Source organism: Anabrus simplex, chromosome 3, assembly GCF_040414725.1.
Source record: "Anabrus simplex isolate iqAnaSimp1 chromosome 3, ASM4041472v1, whole genome shotgun sequence".
Taxonomy (NCBI): Eukaryota; Metazoa; Arthropoda; class Insecta; order Orthoptera; family Tettigoniidae; genus Anabrus; species Anabrus simplex.
Window position 1 is genome coordinate 107,931,779 of NC_090267.1, and position 17,381 is coordinate 107,949,159.

Sequence of the window (17,381 nt, forward strand, 5' to 3'; positions counted from 1 at the left end):
CAGGTTTCTAGGCCATATGTTATTATGGGGGTGAAGTATGATTGGAATAGAATCTGCTTTGATCTTAAGGGAACTTGTTCGTTCCAGAGGAGGTTCCGAACTTGATGGTAAAACTGAGCTGATTTTTTAATGCGGTTGTTAATCTCATGCTGTATTCTGTTATCACTTGAAATGATGCACCCAAGATATTTATATTGGTCTACTGTTTCCAGTTGTGTACCTTCCAGCATTATTTTTCCTTTCTTCTTCTGCCTGTTGACAGACATAGTAACAGTTTTCGATTTATTTATTGTTAATCCGTGTGCTTTCAAATGTTCATTCCAGGTGTTCAGCCTCTCTTGGACTTCCTTCTCTGTATTTCCCCAAATTACTACATCATCTGCAAATGCAAATGCATTGATGTCCATATTGTTCTTCTGCTTAACTTCTTTCATGACTTCATCCATGACAGTGATAAAAAGTAATGGTGAAAGGGTACTGCCTTGTTGCACTCCTTTAGTGGTTTGGAACCAATCAGAATTACCGTTTCCTATCTGTACACAACTGCAGCAGTCTTCGTAAAGCATTTTAACTTTCTGGATAAGCTCTTTGGGTACATTCTTCTTTCTTAAACATTCCCATATAGTCTTCCTTGGAACACTATCAAATGCTTTTTCGAGATCCAAAAACACTAGTGTTAAGTCTTTGCCCTTCTCCCAATGCTTTTCTAACAGTATTCTAAGTGCAAATATGAGATCGGTAGTTGATCGGTGTTCTCTGAATCCATATTGTTCTTCCTGTAGTTGTGGTTCTGTTATTTTCCTTAGCCTTTTTTCAAGTATTTTCTCAAATATTTTCAAACCATGAGACAATAAAGTGATCCCTCTATAATTGCTACATTTCTTCCGGCTTCTCTTTTAATTCTAGACTGTACGTGAATGATAATCAAGGTTTAAAATACTACTGGATAACAACAATGTATTATTGAGATAGAGATGCTGTCTGCATAAATTCGCTTGGTCCATGGTGACATCTCCCAGCCATCCTCTTATTGTCTTATGTTCCATTGTTGTTTCTTTCTTCGGTATTCAGGTGGGCTTGCCCCTTTGTGTCATTGGGACATTATTGTTCTGGGCATCCTTGTGGTTATTAGTGGTGACTTCATGTGCCTGTATCTGATTTATTTTGGGGCAGTTATTTAATTTTATGATGTTATGGTGTGTGATTTATTGTGGAGAGTGTATTATTTAATATGAATATCTTTAGTTTGATATACACATTTTGGCACGTTTTGAACTTTTGCGTCATGAAATTAAATTTCATTTTAGTGACATTTGGTGATTATAATCTATGTGTCCATCCATGCACATAATGTGTAACATATTCTTGTTGACATATGCAGATTTCATCTTTTTGTCCTGGTACAAATGATGCTATTGTAACATTTTTTTAAATTTGAAAGATGAGTTTGGTGTACTTTTATTTAGTTTTAGGTCGATCTTGTTAACATATTAAAAATTTATTCTCTATTTCTTATATCTATTTATTTATTTATTTTATTTTAATTTTTTTAGCCAACATAGGACTACTTAGGTTTATGGAGGTTTTTCTTCTTTTTGTCAGCCCAATACTGTTTCATCCTTTTTGAACGTAATTTTCTTTCTGCTTCTGGAATCACACTTCCTGTTCTTTGCTTGTAGATTTTTGTCTGTAGTCTAGTGTGTTTATCTTTCAAAATTTTGAGTGTATTGGTTTTGTATTTTAAATCTTCTATTGTAATATGCAACTCTCTCATGTCTTCTTTAAGTTCTGTGATCCATCTAATATTATTCTTACTCTTCCATAATTTTTTTATTATTTTTCTATTGATTCTATTTTCTGGTGACCATATTAGATGGCCTAAGAATTATATTTGTTTCTTTTTCATTGTGCTAGTCACAGGTTCTATTTCTTTATAAACTGTCTCATTGGAAGCTAGTCTCCAGACTCGGTTTACTTTTTATTTAAACAGGTCCTCACTATTCTCCTTTCTAACTTGAGCACTCTATCTATTGCAACTGTGTTTGTTGTTTTGAATAATGTTTCACTTGCATATGTAATTTGTGGCTGTGTGACTGTTTTGTAGTGTTTCAGTTTGGTTGCTATTGAGAGACACTTTTTATTATATGTATTCTTGGTAACATGCTGTGCTGTAACCAGTTTATCCATTCTATTTTGGCATTCTGGTTTCTCATTCAGGTTATATGTAATTATTATTATTATTGATTTAAGCCCATTAAGGAGCGCTGGTGACTAGTTCTTCCTCGATGCTCTTCTTTGTTCCCAATATCTCTTGAGCCCTGCTGATAATTTCTCCTTTCTCTCCTGTGAAAGGGGCTTCCGACTTCTAGGAACTCTAGGTGGTGGGGTCCAAGACTGTACCATAGCACAAAATTTGGAACGATCTTCTATATCAATATCTGAAATCCCAGCCGAATCCAAGTCCTTCTGTACTTCATTAAGCCACAAGCTTCCAGTCTTGTAGCTTTTAACCAAAGAAAAGATCTTCTTGGTAAGCCTGTTGCTGTCCATTTGTTGTAGGTGTCCATAGAACTTAAGCCTCCTACGTCGCATGCTGGTATTGGCTGATTCTAATTGTCGATACAGCTCAGAGTTCGATTTAAGTCTGTAGGTTCCATCTGGGAGCAATCTCGGTCCATGAATTTTCCTGAGGATACGTCTTTCGGCTTTCTCTAGATCATCCATGGTGCCTTTTTTGTTCATCAGGAGGGTCTCTGAGGCGTACAAAAACTGTGGTCTGACAACAGTTTTGTAATGACAGATCTTAGCATTTTTCGAAATGCACCTCTTATTATAATGGTGTGGGATAGTTGGTACGCTGCATTGAGTTTGTTACACCTTTCTAGGATGGATGTACTGTCTCTACCATTGGGGTGGACCCATTCACCAAGATAGCGGAAGCGATTGACTTTCCCAATCGTTCCATGTATGGTCGTCAAAGGGGGGTTACAGGGATGCCGAGTCTCAAAGTACTTAGTTTTGTCATACGATATGTGTAATCCAGCCTTCACCGCTATCTCGTGCAGGGCTTCAATAGCAATGACAGCATCCTTAGAGTTGTTGGTTAGGATTGCAATATCATCTGCGAATGCTAGGCACCTGATCTCAATCTTTCGAGTCCCGGCTCCAATGGCAACTGGTTTGATTTCTAGATTCCTCAGTGTACATTCCCAGTTCTTGATGACTTTATCAAGCACTAGATTAAACAGAATGGGTGAGAGGCCATCACCCTGTCGTACTCCAGTTTTTATCTTGAAAGTCCGAGATAGTTCTCCCCTGAACTTCACCTTAGATGTTGTATCCGTAAGAGTCTGTTGGATGAGGGTGCGTGTGTTGTAATCAACACCTCGTTCTTGCAGTACGGAGAAGAGTGTCTGGCGGTCGATGGAATCATAAGCTTTTTTAAAGTCGACGAAAACCACAGCGATGTTCATACTCCTTACTTGTTTTAGTTGGAGAATGGTTTTTAGGTTGAAGATCTGCTCGGTACAAGACCGTCCCCGCCGAAATCCTCCTTGATATTCACCAATCATTCGATCACATTGGCTTTCTACATTGTCCAGTAAAATCCTTGACAGCACTTTGTATGCTACTGACAGCAGAGATATCCCTCGGTAGTTGTTGACATCACTGTGGTCACCTTTTTTGTGTAAAGGGTGTATGACAGCTGATTTCCAGTCATCAGGGATCCTGCCAGTCTCCCAGCAATCGATCAAGATCTGGTGTATGGCCTCTGTGATCTTATTTCCACCTGCTTTTAGAGCTTCCGCAATGATGCCATCTTCCCCGGGTGCTTTGCAGTTCTTAAGATGTCCGATGGCATTAGCAACTTGCTGCATTGTTGGTGGGTTAGATGGGAGGTGTATCTCTGGAGGATCTTCAACAAGTAATCTTTCCGTGGGCTCTTCGCAATTGAGCAGCTGCTCAAAGTAGTTTGCCAAAAGTTCCACGTTCTGGCTGTTGCAGGTGACCAACTCCCCGTCTGTATTCTTAAAGTGAAGACATTGTGGTTTATAACCTGAAAGTTCCTCTTTGAAGGCCCGATAAAAGTTTCTGGTGGTGTACATTTTGAATTCTTCATCTAACTTCTCCAGTCTTGACCGATCGTAAGATCTTTTCACACGTCTGATGGTCTTACTCGACAGTTTCCGCATCATTCTGAAATTCTCCCAATCTTCCTTTCGTTTAGTCGAGTACCACTTCGTCCACGCTGCGGCACGCTCATCAACTGCAAGATCGCATTCAGTATTCCACCATCTATGTCGTCTCTTCCTTCGAGGTTGTCCGAGGTTATTGGTCGTTTCGCATATGGTGGACTTCAGTTGGTTCCAGTCTTTCATATCTTTTTGCAAGATGTCGGTTGCAAAACGTTCTTTATTCTCCGACAGGAATTGGGGATCAATCCTTGGTGGAACTGTGGTAGAAGGTATATTTCGTTTTGGCAGTAATCTGGTCTTTATTTGTGTGAAGAAATGGTTAGAATCAACATTCTATCCTTTACGAACTCTGACATTCATGATCTCTTTCCTGCATTTTACACTGATTGCAACATGATCGATTTGAAATGATCCTATAGCTGCGTTCGGTGATTGCCAGGTGGTCTGATATTTTGGCTTTCTGGGGAAAACTGTGAACATGATCTTCAACTGATGTAATCTACTCAGTTCAATTAAGCGCTTGCCGTTGGTGTTTGTTCGTCTATGTGCTGTGTAAGGCCCCAGTATATCTTGGTACTGTCGTTCTTTTCCCAGTTGAGCGTTGAAGTCACCTACGAGTATTTTGACATGGTGACCGGGGATCTTACCGATCTCGTCTTCTAGCATCTGCCAGAAACTTTCGACCTTTTCAGGGTTCTTCTTATTGTCATCATTAACTGGAGCATGTGCATTTACAATAGAGTATCCCTCGTTGCCACATCTTAGAGATAACACAGAGATGCGTTCGCTAGCTGATGTAAATCCGATGACAGAATCCATTATATCACGTCGTACTAAAAAAGCTGTACCAAAAACGCTGGAGCCATGTGTGTTCTTAGATGCTGGTTTCCCCTTGATTACTCTATAACCTTCTGACTCAAAAGCCGCATCATCAGTAAATCGGGTTTCTTGGACTGCTGTTATTGCAATTTTGCATTTATGCAGGATGTCCGTCAATTGCTTGAGTTTTCCAGTCTTACAGAGGGTTTGAATATTGATGGTTCCAAAGTGTGTGACAGTTTTGGGTCTCAATAGGTTGGTGATATTGGGGGAACTCCGACTTTCCCCGCACGATGAGGTCAGGCTCCCCAGAATCCGAAGGCCTGAATGCGCCACCATTGGTGACGGGAGATTGGGTACTCCCTGGGGTAGTGACATCTGCGTCGTTGTTTATCATCGTATGCGAACTAGTAAAGAAATTTACTAGGGGTGAAGACTAAACGCCTTCAGGGTTGGCCACTCCGAATCTTATCCAGGAGCGTTGATTACAATGGGGTCGCCACTCCCAAAGGCATTTTAGAGCTACTGCCAGCAATTATTTAGGCCGCCCCTTACATGGGGAACAGACGCCCTTGCAGCCGCCCCTGACATGGGAAACAGACGCTGCTGATGCCAAGTGTACTTATATTATTCCCTAAGCACTGGGCTGCCTCTTCCGCAATCTCCACCATTCAGAAGTCCATCTTCTCTGCTGTAGATTCCGTTGAGGGCTTCACTCTTAACCCTGAGCTGGGACCCTTACCAGATGCTACACACCGGGTCAGTGTGCTCTGGGACTCACATAGGCAGGGGCACCAATCCCTGGGCAGGGCTACCTCCGAAGAGGGTCCCTACCTGCTACCTGGTATATGTAATTATTTCACCTAAATATTTAAATTTTTCTACAATTTTTATTTCTTGGTCTCCCATCTTAATTTAGTTTGCAAGGAAAGTTGAATTAGCATAATTTCTGTTTTTTCAAATGACATTTTCAAACCAATATTTTTAGCTATTTCCTGTAAAGATTTTATTTATTGTTTTGTTTCTTGAATATCATTGGCCAGAAGAGTTAGATCATCAGCAAATCCTAGACAGTTCAAATGTATGTTATCCTTCTGGGTTCCGATTTTTATATTTTTAGAGTTGTTCTTGTACCATTCCCTCATAACGTACTCTAGTGCACAGTTAAAAGGAAGAGGTGACAATCTATCACCCTGACTTAAACCAGTTGTTAACAAGAATTGTTCAGAAAGTTCTCCTCTGAACTTAATTTTAGAAATTTTATTAGTTAAATCAATTTGATTAGCTTTGGGTGAAATCCGAAATGTCCTCAAATTTTTAATAATGATGGTCTGTGGATGGAGTCGTAAGCTTTCTTGAAATCTATAAATGTTATTGAAAGGGGCTTGTTTCGTTTTCTGTAATATGCCATGATTAGCTTCAAAGCTATTATTTGTTCAGAGCAGCTTCTCCAAGGTCTGAAGCCTCTTTTGTATCTATTATTAGAGATTTATTCTTGTCTGGTTTTAGGTGTTAATTATTTTCTGATTTTAATGATTTCTTCAGATTTATTTATTTTTAAACATTTGAATTTCCCCTATTCCTTATGAGTATTATTTGTTACTAACTGATTTTATAATTTCAACTTAAATATCCTGTGTTTATACATTTCTTTTTAATATATGTCTCATTAAATTATTATAGTATGTATATGTTTTGTTTTTATTTCAGTTCGTTCTAGAGCCATGTCCATGTCGTTTTTAATTGTTTGTGATCTGTTGCCTCTTTATAGCCTATTTCGGCTAGGGTGGTGCTTGCAGTGCATTCCACATTAATTACCGGTTGTTTGGTTTTACGCATATTGTTTTGTTTGTTGTACTTGCGACGGTAGAATTTCCTTGATAACAAGTTATATTATGCTCTTCCATGTTTAAAAGATTAATAATTAATGGTAAGTAGTCGATTCTGCCTGCCTTTAACTGTTTCCCTTTTGATGAGTGCTAATGCCTCTCTTGAACATAGTACTGGATCTGTAACACTTCCTCCCATTTCTGTTAAATATGCCAAGTTATGTGTTTCATCTCCTGGCCACCATTAATTCGAAATCTTCAGTCCCACATAGGTAGTTGTAGTAATTTTTCACTGTACCTTGATGTCTCCAAAAATCATAGAAGTAGTTAGTGGGACATGAAACCAAACAATGTAATAACATTTTTTGCCGTACCTATTATACCCCTCATCTTGACTTGTTCTATTTTTAATTACTCACTATGTGATTGCAAGGTGGATGCAGAATATTAATGAAGCATGCAGAAATGTGCAAGATGATCTGTAAAGTGTATTTATTTCAATACTGAAGGGATCTAATGTATGGTAGCAGAATTTCTAGGGCAGTTAATTATCTTCTGTAAAAGTTCCATTGTTGTTGTGGTGGTGGTGGTGGTGGTGGTGGTGGTGGTATAGTCTTCGTCATTTGACGCAGCCTTCCACACCTATCTGGGTTCAATTCCCGGCCAGGTCGGGGATTTTTACCTGGTTCTGAGGGCTGGTTCGAGGTCTATTCAGCCTACGTGATTACAGTTGAGAAGCCATCTGACGGTGAGACGGTGGTTCCGGTCTTGAAAACCAAGAATCACGGCCGAGAGGATTCGTCATGCTGACCACATGACACTTCATAATCTGCAGGCCTTTGGGCCGAGCAGTGGTCGTTTGGTAGGCCATGGCCCTCCGGGGCTCTTGCGCCATGGGAGGGAGGGTTGTATCCATGAGGTCTTACATGGTAAATTGCTGATCTCCATCTGTTTCCTAGACATATATGAACAAGTCTCAGGTGTCACAAGACGTGGCCTTTCAATCTACACCATAATCTTCATAATCATCATCATTATCATCATTTTATAATATATGGATCCTTCATGTGGGCTAGGTAGAATTTGTGTGAGCAATATGCATCTGTCTATTTCTGTCTTTGTAAACTACTTTCATCATTACATCTTCCAGTGTCTTTTTTAAATTTGGTCCAGGTACCTCCTAGGATGTCCGAGTAGTCTTTTAATACTTCCTGGGAATTCGGATCTCCTGAATTTACTTTAAATGGTCAAACCATTTCAGGTGTACAGCTGTCAAATTTTTCTTCTGTTGTTAAGTTCACCTACATATCTCTTCTGCTGTAATCCTTCCTGATTCTCTCCATTGTTGTCGCCTGCTTAGCTGATCTTAGAAACTTCATTTTACATGCTTGTCATTTACTGATGCCTTGTATTTAATGCATAACTCTCTAAGCTGTATGCTATGTTTGACAGAAAGTATGATTTGAACATTGTCTGTTTTGCTCTTGACAAGTCATTATATACATACATATCATCTCTTCTTCTGGTCATATTTCACCAAATCAATCTCCTCCCACAAACTTGATGCAGTATCTCTTCATCTGTGATCTGATCCACTCTTCTGACATTCGTTTGTAACACATCATCTCCTTCTTGCAGCACTAGTTATCGTCCATGTTTCACTTCCGTATCCCTTTCAGACCTGAAAGAAAACTGGCGGTGTGAATTTTTGTTTGTACGTCAGAAACTGACTAAAATGCTCTTAAATACATATAATTTTAGTTTATTCTACAAAATAAAAATTAACATCTGAAAAAAAGCACCCGCACAATTGTGCGTGTCAGGACTTACTTCACTACTTACAAAAAAGGAAAATTACCTCAATGCATGTGAATATACATATGTACATAATCAAATGTTCTATTTTACAGTGGGGAATAATTTAAAACAATTAAATCTTCGTTCAAACACAAGTAAACGTTACATTTTCTACATTGAGAAGGAGTTTTGCTATTACTGCCCTTTTGGCAGTAGCAGCTTGTCGTCAGACCTGAAAGAAATCTGGAGGTGTCAAAACGTCAAAAACTTACTAAAATACTCTCAAATATATGTTTTTACAGTTTATTTTACAAAATAAGAACTATCGGCTGAAAAACAGAACCCACACAATTGTGCATGTCAGGACTTCATTCACTACTCGCAAAAAATAAAAAATTTAAAAAATTCAACTCAGTGCATGTGAATATACACATGTGCATGATCAAATGTTCTATTTTACAGTGTGGAACGATTTTAAACAATTGAAATCTTATACATTAAATTTCTCATGTAGAGTACGAGTTTCTCTTTCACAGTCCTTTTTGTGACAGCACCCAGCACTCCTGCATGCATTGCCTGTAAGGAAACCTAGCCCGCACATATGTGCGTATCAACATTCAAAACCTCATGTTATTACGTACGATGTTGTAAGTTCACAATTTACGGTTGCTACCCAACCTACACACTTCATTGATAATATTCTGATATTCAGTAAAGCTTCTAGATTAATATGAATGCAATAAATAAATGCTTACTTTAGCCATTACTGCTTCCCGCCATATTGCTAATGAACTGTATTTTTGAACTCTTCTTCCTGCCGCCTGGTGGTCAAGTACAAAATAAAAACAGCTGAATTACATGTTACGTGTCCCGCACAAGAACTGCAGTCCGGTCTAGCGCCAAGAAAACGTCAAATAAGCTCAGACATAAATAAAATACGAACCCGCACAATTGTGCGTATACGGTCTGAAAGGGATACAAATCCACACTCGAACAAAGCCTTACTTGCTTGTGCTAGTCTTCATTTTAGGTCCTCTTTACTTCTACCATCATTAGTTATTCTACTATTCAAGTAACAAAATTCATTTTTTTTAATCATTGGAGATTGATTTTTGTATAGATAACCCTTTTCTCAGTATTTAATGTTATTTACCCACTATTCATAAGGGGGTGTTAAGACTAATGTTTTGCTGCAGTTTACTTTAATGTGCTGATTCTTGTTGTGGGTGTCACCTCTTTGCTCAGCCCTGAACCAATAAAAGGCTAACAAGAGGGCCAAGAAAGAGAAGAAACCATTCTTAGTTTCTTAGCCATGTTACTAAATGAAGCGTTTGTAAGTTCATTGTTATGGATGGTGTTATGGATTGCTTTTCTTCATTAGACATCTGTTGATTCAAGTGAAGTGTTGCTCCAAACATAATTCAACATGATTCACATATAGTAAGAGTGGATTCTTGCCATCTATGTTGCAGCAAGAAGACTGATTCATTTCCTTATTACTTTGTTATATACATTAAAAGGGACAAGATAAAGAGGTAGTTTTATACAGGCAGTAGAAGCCTAGTAACTCAGGACAAAACCAGGTGAAATGAAACCCATCCTGTTAAGGGAACACAAAGAGTCAACAAAGTTTACTTTTGTCTCTAATATGAAGTAAAGAAACATTATATTGTGGAAAGTTGGTCTGTTAATAACCTAATTCTTTTTTGTATAGATGTTTTTCCGCGAGAGGATACAAGATGAAGATGGCTATGTTCTGTATGTCCGGAAGAATGCTCTTCAAATTCTCATTCCTAAATATGGACTTGAAGGAACACTATACATAGCACCACGCAAGGGAGAACAACCTACTGCTCACTTTGTCTACGATGAAGAAGTAAGTTTCACACTTTAGTCTATGGTGGTATACTACATAGATTGAGTGAAGACAATTGCTTTATTCAGGTGTTACAGTGAGGTTGGTGAAGGCTGGTGTATTGTTGATAAGGTCTCCAAAAACCTGGGAAGGTATTTAGTGGGACGTCATAAACCAAATAACTATTATTATTGTTATTCTTTTACAGCCTCATTGGACCACTTTCGTCAATCATTTTCTGGTCTTCTTCGATAAATTTTCTTTCCAAATTATCCAGGAGCTTTTAATTTGTCCTGATCTTTTCTCTTGTTCCTCATCTGTAAATACCCTTTGCGTTGTTTGTCGTTTTTCTATTTTTGGTTTAAATCTTATTTTTATGTTTTTCAGTTTCTTTGAATTTTCTGTTTTGTTTTGTAAATCACCCAGAGTTATTTTTAGTTCTTCCATTTCCTCTCTAATTCCCGTAATCCATCCTACTTGTTGCTTCAAACTGCAGAGTTTCACTATAATTTTTCTTGGTAATCTGGTTTTTGGTGTCTTCATAATGTGACCATAAAAAAGATCCTCTTCTTCCGTATAATATCTGTAACTGGTTCCAGTTTGCTGTACACCACTTCATTTGGCACTATCCACTATTGTCCATCTTTTTTAAAATATATATTTTTTATGGGCTGATGACCTAGATCTTAGACTCCTTTAAACAACAAGCATCATCATCATCATCATCATCATCAACAAGATATTTTTATTTATGCATGTCCTAGCTATTCTTCTCTCCACTTTTAGGATTTCTATTATTATTACAGTAGAAGTTCGCTTTAGTGACTACAGCTCCGTTATAATGACAGTTTGCTTCTGTCCGTTGAAAATTCCTATATTAAACTGTGTATTATCCTTCAGTTACAGCGAGAGCACTACCAATAACGCATGCTTTAAATCTTTTCTTATAGTTTGAAAGAATAGTGTTCCCTCCAAGGCGTATTTTAACTTGGAACCCTCTGTGGATTTAGTTTGTATTTTAAGAGAAACGCTGTTTTCGAAATGGAAGGAGGGGGATAAAAAAGAAATTTTATCAAGCAGTCATCTCCAATCAGTTTTGACTTATCAGAAAATATCGTATTTATGCTAATAATTCCCCGCATATTTAAAAAAAAAATTGAGGCACAAATTTGGGGTGCAGGTTTTATTTGCATCAGTGTTGGCAACACGCTGCTGGCTCACCTATTTTCGATATTGGGTGTACAGTTACGCTTTGTGTAACCACAGATGGAATAAAACTGCTCCTGTATTTAAATGGAAAACAATTCAGATTTTTAATTTAAAACTGCCTTTACATTTATAAAAAAATATATATTTTACGCAGTAATTTAAATTCAGAATTTCTCCATGTCTTAATAAAATGAGTGTTCTTGAACTTGCAGGGGTAGCTTTCCACACTTTCACTCACTTCAGTGTGTTGACAGTTTATTTCATAGCTGCTAAGTTCGAATTAAATTGTAATTGTTTTGTATTCAGCAATTTAAGGAACGCCACAGTATCACGTAACAGGCAGTGTGCAAAGAAGCAGAGTCCGTGAACACTTGCAATTCTCTATGCGATGCTGACAGTTGGCGAAAAAGCGTGGTTCATAATTATAATCAATTCGTACACAACGAACAATATTGTCATTGCCAATGAAACTGCATTTTTTTTTTTATGCCTAGCCCAAATGGACTTTCTAAAAGGAGATTGGGTCACTGTACTGTGTTTTAATGCACACGGAAGCGAAAGACTTCCTCCCCTCGTCATAGGAAAGTTCGATAAGCCACGATGTTTTAAGGTCTCAGGGTACTTTCCGGGCAAATACATGGCATCTAAAAATGCATACAGTACAGTAATCCAATGAATAAAGTACTTGCACAGGTGAGCCAGTATAGACTTCTCATCTTTGAATATTTTTTCTTTTGCCTTTCTTTGCATTAGGTTATGTTCGCTAGTGAGTTATCCAAGTGCATTATTTGAATACTTTAAATGCACCTTGTTGGATACATTTTGGAAATAGTTATTTTCCTTTGCATTTGAAAGGTTTAAACTGTGAACAAATGTTAATCGCATGCAGTAATGGATCTTAGAATATTTTTTGACGTGGCAAGGGTTGGCATTTCTGAAGTGCGAGTTGGGGGTTAATTCGAAATCATGCAATTTGAAGTCCGATATTTGCGTCCCAGCAACTTTGAATTAACAAGGTTTTACTGTATTGCAAAACTAACATTCGAGTTCGCCGGTGTGTCTGTTTCAACTGTTTACATTGCATGAAAAGGAATTATCCACCACCGGTCGTGTTAATATCCACGTAAAGAAAAGACCACGTGTGAAAAGTGTTTTACAAATATAATGAGAAGGCTTCCACCTCATCAATACTTTATTAAATGAAATTATTTTTAAATTAAATTAAATTGTATTTGTGTATAACATCAATACGGAAATGAAACTTATAGATTACAAAAAGTGTTTTAGACGTGGTGTGTAACGAATTTGTAAGTAATTTAGGAGAGGATACTAGTGATGCAAGAAACAACGAATCTTTCGATCCAAAGGGAATCAAACCTACTGCCAGTTCAGATTAATGAAATTCCTAGGCCTACTTGATAATTTTCATGGCAAATATATTTTATAGCAGTGATAATGTATTTCTCAAATATGTTCAGGCAAAGCAGCTATATCCTTAAATTTACAAATTCATATTTGCGTAAAGATTACGTGGACCTCGCGGAGTGATATGAAATGTTTGTTTATACCAATGTTACTGTTTCAGTGGAAGGAATTTTAGTTCACTTAATTTTATTTCAAAATGAGCCTTCCTAACATTAAGATGCGGGGATTATTCATGTGAATACGGTAACTGGTTCTGCCTCCAGAAAGATGCACACACAAAATTTCCGGGTATCTTGGTATAGTAGTAGTAGACGTTCTCGAATGTGAGTAATATGTGTTTTTAGTTAATTTTATAGTTACTTTGTGTTTTTTAAATAAGTGCATGAAAACGATACATTGGATGATTTGTAGGCCATTATCTTCCCAAACCATCACCCCGATACCTGATTTCCTCCTAGGTAGATTATCCAACATACCTATTCAAAATGTACATGTTTACTGCACATGTGTGTGTTAGGCTGCACTAAACTTTCACCCCATGAGACGCCACTGGGTTAAGTTAGGTTAGGTGACGCTGTTTGAATAAGAAAACTGAAATGTTTACCACAGAATGCGGTCGATAAACTTCGGTATCGTTTTCTTGCTGTGTGAACTTGTGAGCTCTCTTGTCAACATTCGAAGCTGATATAGATGTTGATTCTCATAGGGAATATGAAATGTTTGTCCCGAATGAGTAAATTTATAATACCAATATAAATGGTCCGTTATTGGACATTATAAATTTTCCAGCGTCCTGGTAGGTGTGCTAGGTACCAACTGATGAGCCCAACCTAGCACACGAGGGCGAAACGCGGGCAACCAGGAATGAGTTAGCTGGAAAATGTATAATGTCCAATAATGGATCATTTATATTGGTATTCGAAGGTGATGTCAGAGTCGATTAGCAATACCCGTTCACTGCTCTTCCGTACAGAAAATTAGAAATGACAAAGGAGAACATGTTTTCATAATAAACACATAAATAACATGGTCAAAATTAGTTGTTAACTCGTTAGAAATAAAGGCTATAAGTAAACGATCACTAAATTTTAATACGAGATACTGAAATTAAGTAAGAATGCAATACACCTCAAGATATGGCAAAGCGCATCACTGATTTCAGAGGTTAGTTTATATTTTCTCGTGTCTGGTTAAATTTCAGATAGGCTATTCCCATGTGAATTTATAGCAAGAATGTTATCATTTCTCTACTGGCGCTTGATATACAGTATGTGTTCTTGGTACATATATGGTTAAGTTAGGTTAGGTGACAATGTTTGAATAAGAAAACAAATATTTGGCACAAAATGCGATCGATCAGCTTTGGTATCGTTTTCTTGCTGTGTGCATTTGGGAACTCTCTCGTCGACATTCAAAGGTGATGTCGGAGTCGATTAGTAATACCCGTCAACTCCTCTTCTCTAAAGAAAATTCTGAGTGAAAGAAGATAAGACGTTTTCATAATAAATGCAAAAATAACTTGGCCTATAGCAGTTGTTAACTCATTAGAAATAAAGGCTGATGTAAACGGTCGCTTAATTTTAATGTTAGGCTTTATACTGAAATTAAGTAATAATGTGATACACCTCAAGATGTGGCAGAGTGCTTCATTGATTTCAGAGGATATTTTATATTTTCTCACGTCTCGTTAAATTTCAGATAGGCTATTCCCATGTCAATTTTTAGTGAGGAGGTTATCATTTTCTTATGGGTGCTTGAAATATGTTTTCGTTATACATAAACAGTTAGGTTATATGATGGTTTGAATAAGAAAACTGAAACATTTGCCACAGAAGCCTCTGGAGAGGTAGCGTGTTTTACTATCAATTGAATTTATTACACAACTAATTACAGTTGTTTACAAGTTCGCTTGCATTTGAGTTTTCCACTTCATACAGTTTGTATTCATGAATGTGGCTAAACACGGTCCTCCAGCATGGTGAACTGCTCTCCAATAGGACCTGTTGCAGTGCAGTGTCTTTCTTAGAGCATTTCACTTCAAAACTCGCTGGCACTTTTTTTTCTGAATGAAATTAAACATACACTTTCATGTAGTATCGGATTTCAAAAAATAACAAACGAGTAAGCCGTAGTGTGGGTATCATCCACAAAAACACAAGATTTGTACCAACTGATTGCTGTTTCATACCAATTTTAATGTTACAAGAAATAGGATATAACGACAATCCGATATAGCAAGTTACATTTTTTGCCATTATGAATTCTCTCTATAACGGACTTCTATTGTATCATCATCATCATCATCATCTGGCTCCTTGGTTAAATGGTCGATATACTGGCTTCAGTTCAGAAGGCCCTGTTTTGATTCATGGTCAGGCTGAGAATTTTAATAGCATATGATTAATTCCTCTGATTTGGGGACTGGATGTTTGTGTTCACCTCAATACACTTCTCTTCATATATATACAACACACTACACCATCATCCACCACAGAAACATATGGTAGTGAACACATGATCTCTGGCTAGGCTGGAGACTTTAACTGTGTATGGTTCATTTCTCTAGTTTGGGGTTTGGGTGATTGTGTTCATCTTAATACACTTCTGTTCATTTACATATAATACACTGTACTAGCAAACACCACAGAAACGTGCAATAGTGAATATATCCCTCCACATAAAGTTGTTGTCAGGAAGAGCATCCAGCTGTAAAACAGGGCCAAATTCATGTCACTTGTCAATCCTGCTAATGGGAGAAAGGCCAGGAAAAAGGAGAGAGATTACTTGATTGTTAAAGGCATACACTTCGTCTTTTCTTTTGTGATGCCTGTAGAAAGTTGTTTCACTTGGAGAATGGCAATAATTACACAGAATATTTTAAACCTGTAAATACATGAAAGCAGTTAATTTCTTTAGTCCTTTTTTATGTGAAAGTAAATGTAAAAAATGTTAGACATCTTTGTGTTTGACTTTGATTGAGTTTGGCAGTTGTACCTTTTAAAAAGAGACATGTTGTATTAGGTTGTTAGGATTCTAAAACTACAATGACAGCTAAAGAGAGGTAGTGTGTTTTACTATCGGTTGAATTTATTACACTACTAATTACATTTATGTGCAAGTTCACATGAATTTAAGTTTTCCACTTCCCACAGCTTCTATTCATGAATGTGGTAAACACGGTCCTCCGGCATGTTGAACTTCTGCTCTCCAATACGACCTGTCGCAGTGCAGTGTCTTTCTTAGAGCAGTTCATTTCAAAACTCGCTGCACTTTGTGTAATCAAGATTGTCTTACTCCTTGCAGATGCACTTACTCATGACCATCATGTAACTCACTCATGCTCACTCGCGATTGACTCAAAACTCTCACTGGCTTCACTCTATAGAGGCCAATGGAAGCTCTTTGCAGTTTTCTCTTCCAGATTATTCTGGGCACCATATTCATCGTTTGGCAGCTCCCAGCTTATAACAAGCTTCCTTATTGCGAGCCTCAGCAGTTCTCTGAGGCTATTGTTTTGTTCGCTGCTGGCCCCTCCTATGCACATTGTCATCGCTGCTTTGGCATTATTGCCTCTTGCGAGCCTTCCACCAGAACCCCTGCATTCTCAGCCTTCAATGTCACGTTGCTTCCCCATTAAAAATCTTTGCCCTGAGTAGCTTTACGATAAGATGCTAATCGTCTACATGGATGACTATCATTTCCCCTTGGGGAGGCCACTGGATCCTGCAGGCTACTTTGTTAATCATGGTGGTAATGGTGAGGGACTTTCCCATGGCAACTTTTACTTTAGTGAATTCCCCTTATTCCATACAGGTTGGTATAACAGCACTCTGTCACCTTCTTGGAATCCCGCAGTTGAACTCCACAGGAACCTTAGTGTGGTTGCTAGCCACTTTCAAATGCTATCAGACATATTTGTGAGCCAGTCTACCAGTTTCCACGCGATAGCTAGTTGTTCTTGCTACGGAATATTAAGTCCACGTTGGTGGGTGTCTTGCATGTTGTCTCATGAGTGGATGCACAGTAGGCAAGTCCCTTTGATGTGCTGACAGCACCCTCTGCAGATGCTCCTTGACTGTGTTCACAAACCGTTGTATAATGCTGTCTGACTGTGGGTAGAGATGTGTTGTTTGGGTCTTGCAAACACCAAGATGCTGCAGAACTTCCTTCATCAGTGTTACTTGAATCTCCTACCCATGGGACACCAAAACGACAGAAGGAGTTCTTCACTTGAGCAGTCAACCACTGTTG

General features: G+C 38.0%; 1 protein-coding gene across 1 annotated transcript in view; it reads left to right on the forward strand.

Annotated features, from left to right (window-relative positions):
- Dis3 (exosome complex exonuclease RRP44-like protein Dis3) overlaps positions 1 to 17,381 on the forward strand; it is a 403,141-nt gene that overhangs the window by 352,020 nt on the left and 33,740 nt on the right. The window contains exon 16 of the mRNA XM_067142669.2: positions 10,356 to 10,517. Within this exon, the coding sequence (XP_066998770.1) occupies positions 10,356 to 10,517 (162 nt within the window). The remainder of the gene's footprint in view (positions 1 to 10,355; positions 10,518 to 17,381) is intronic.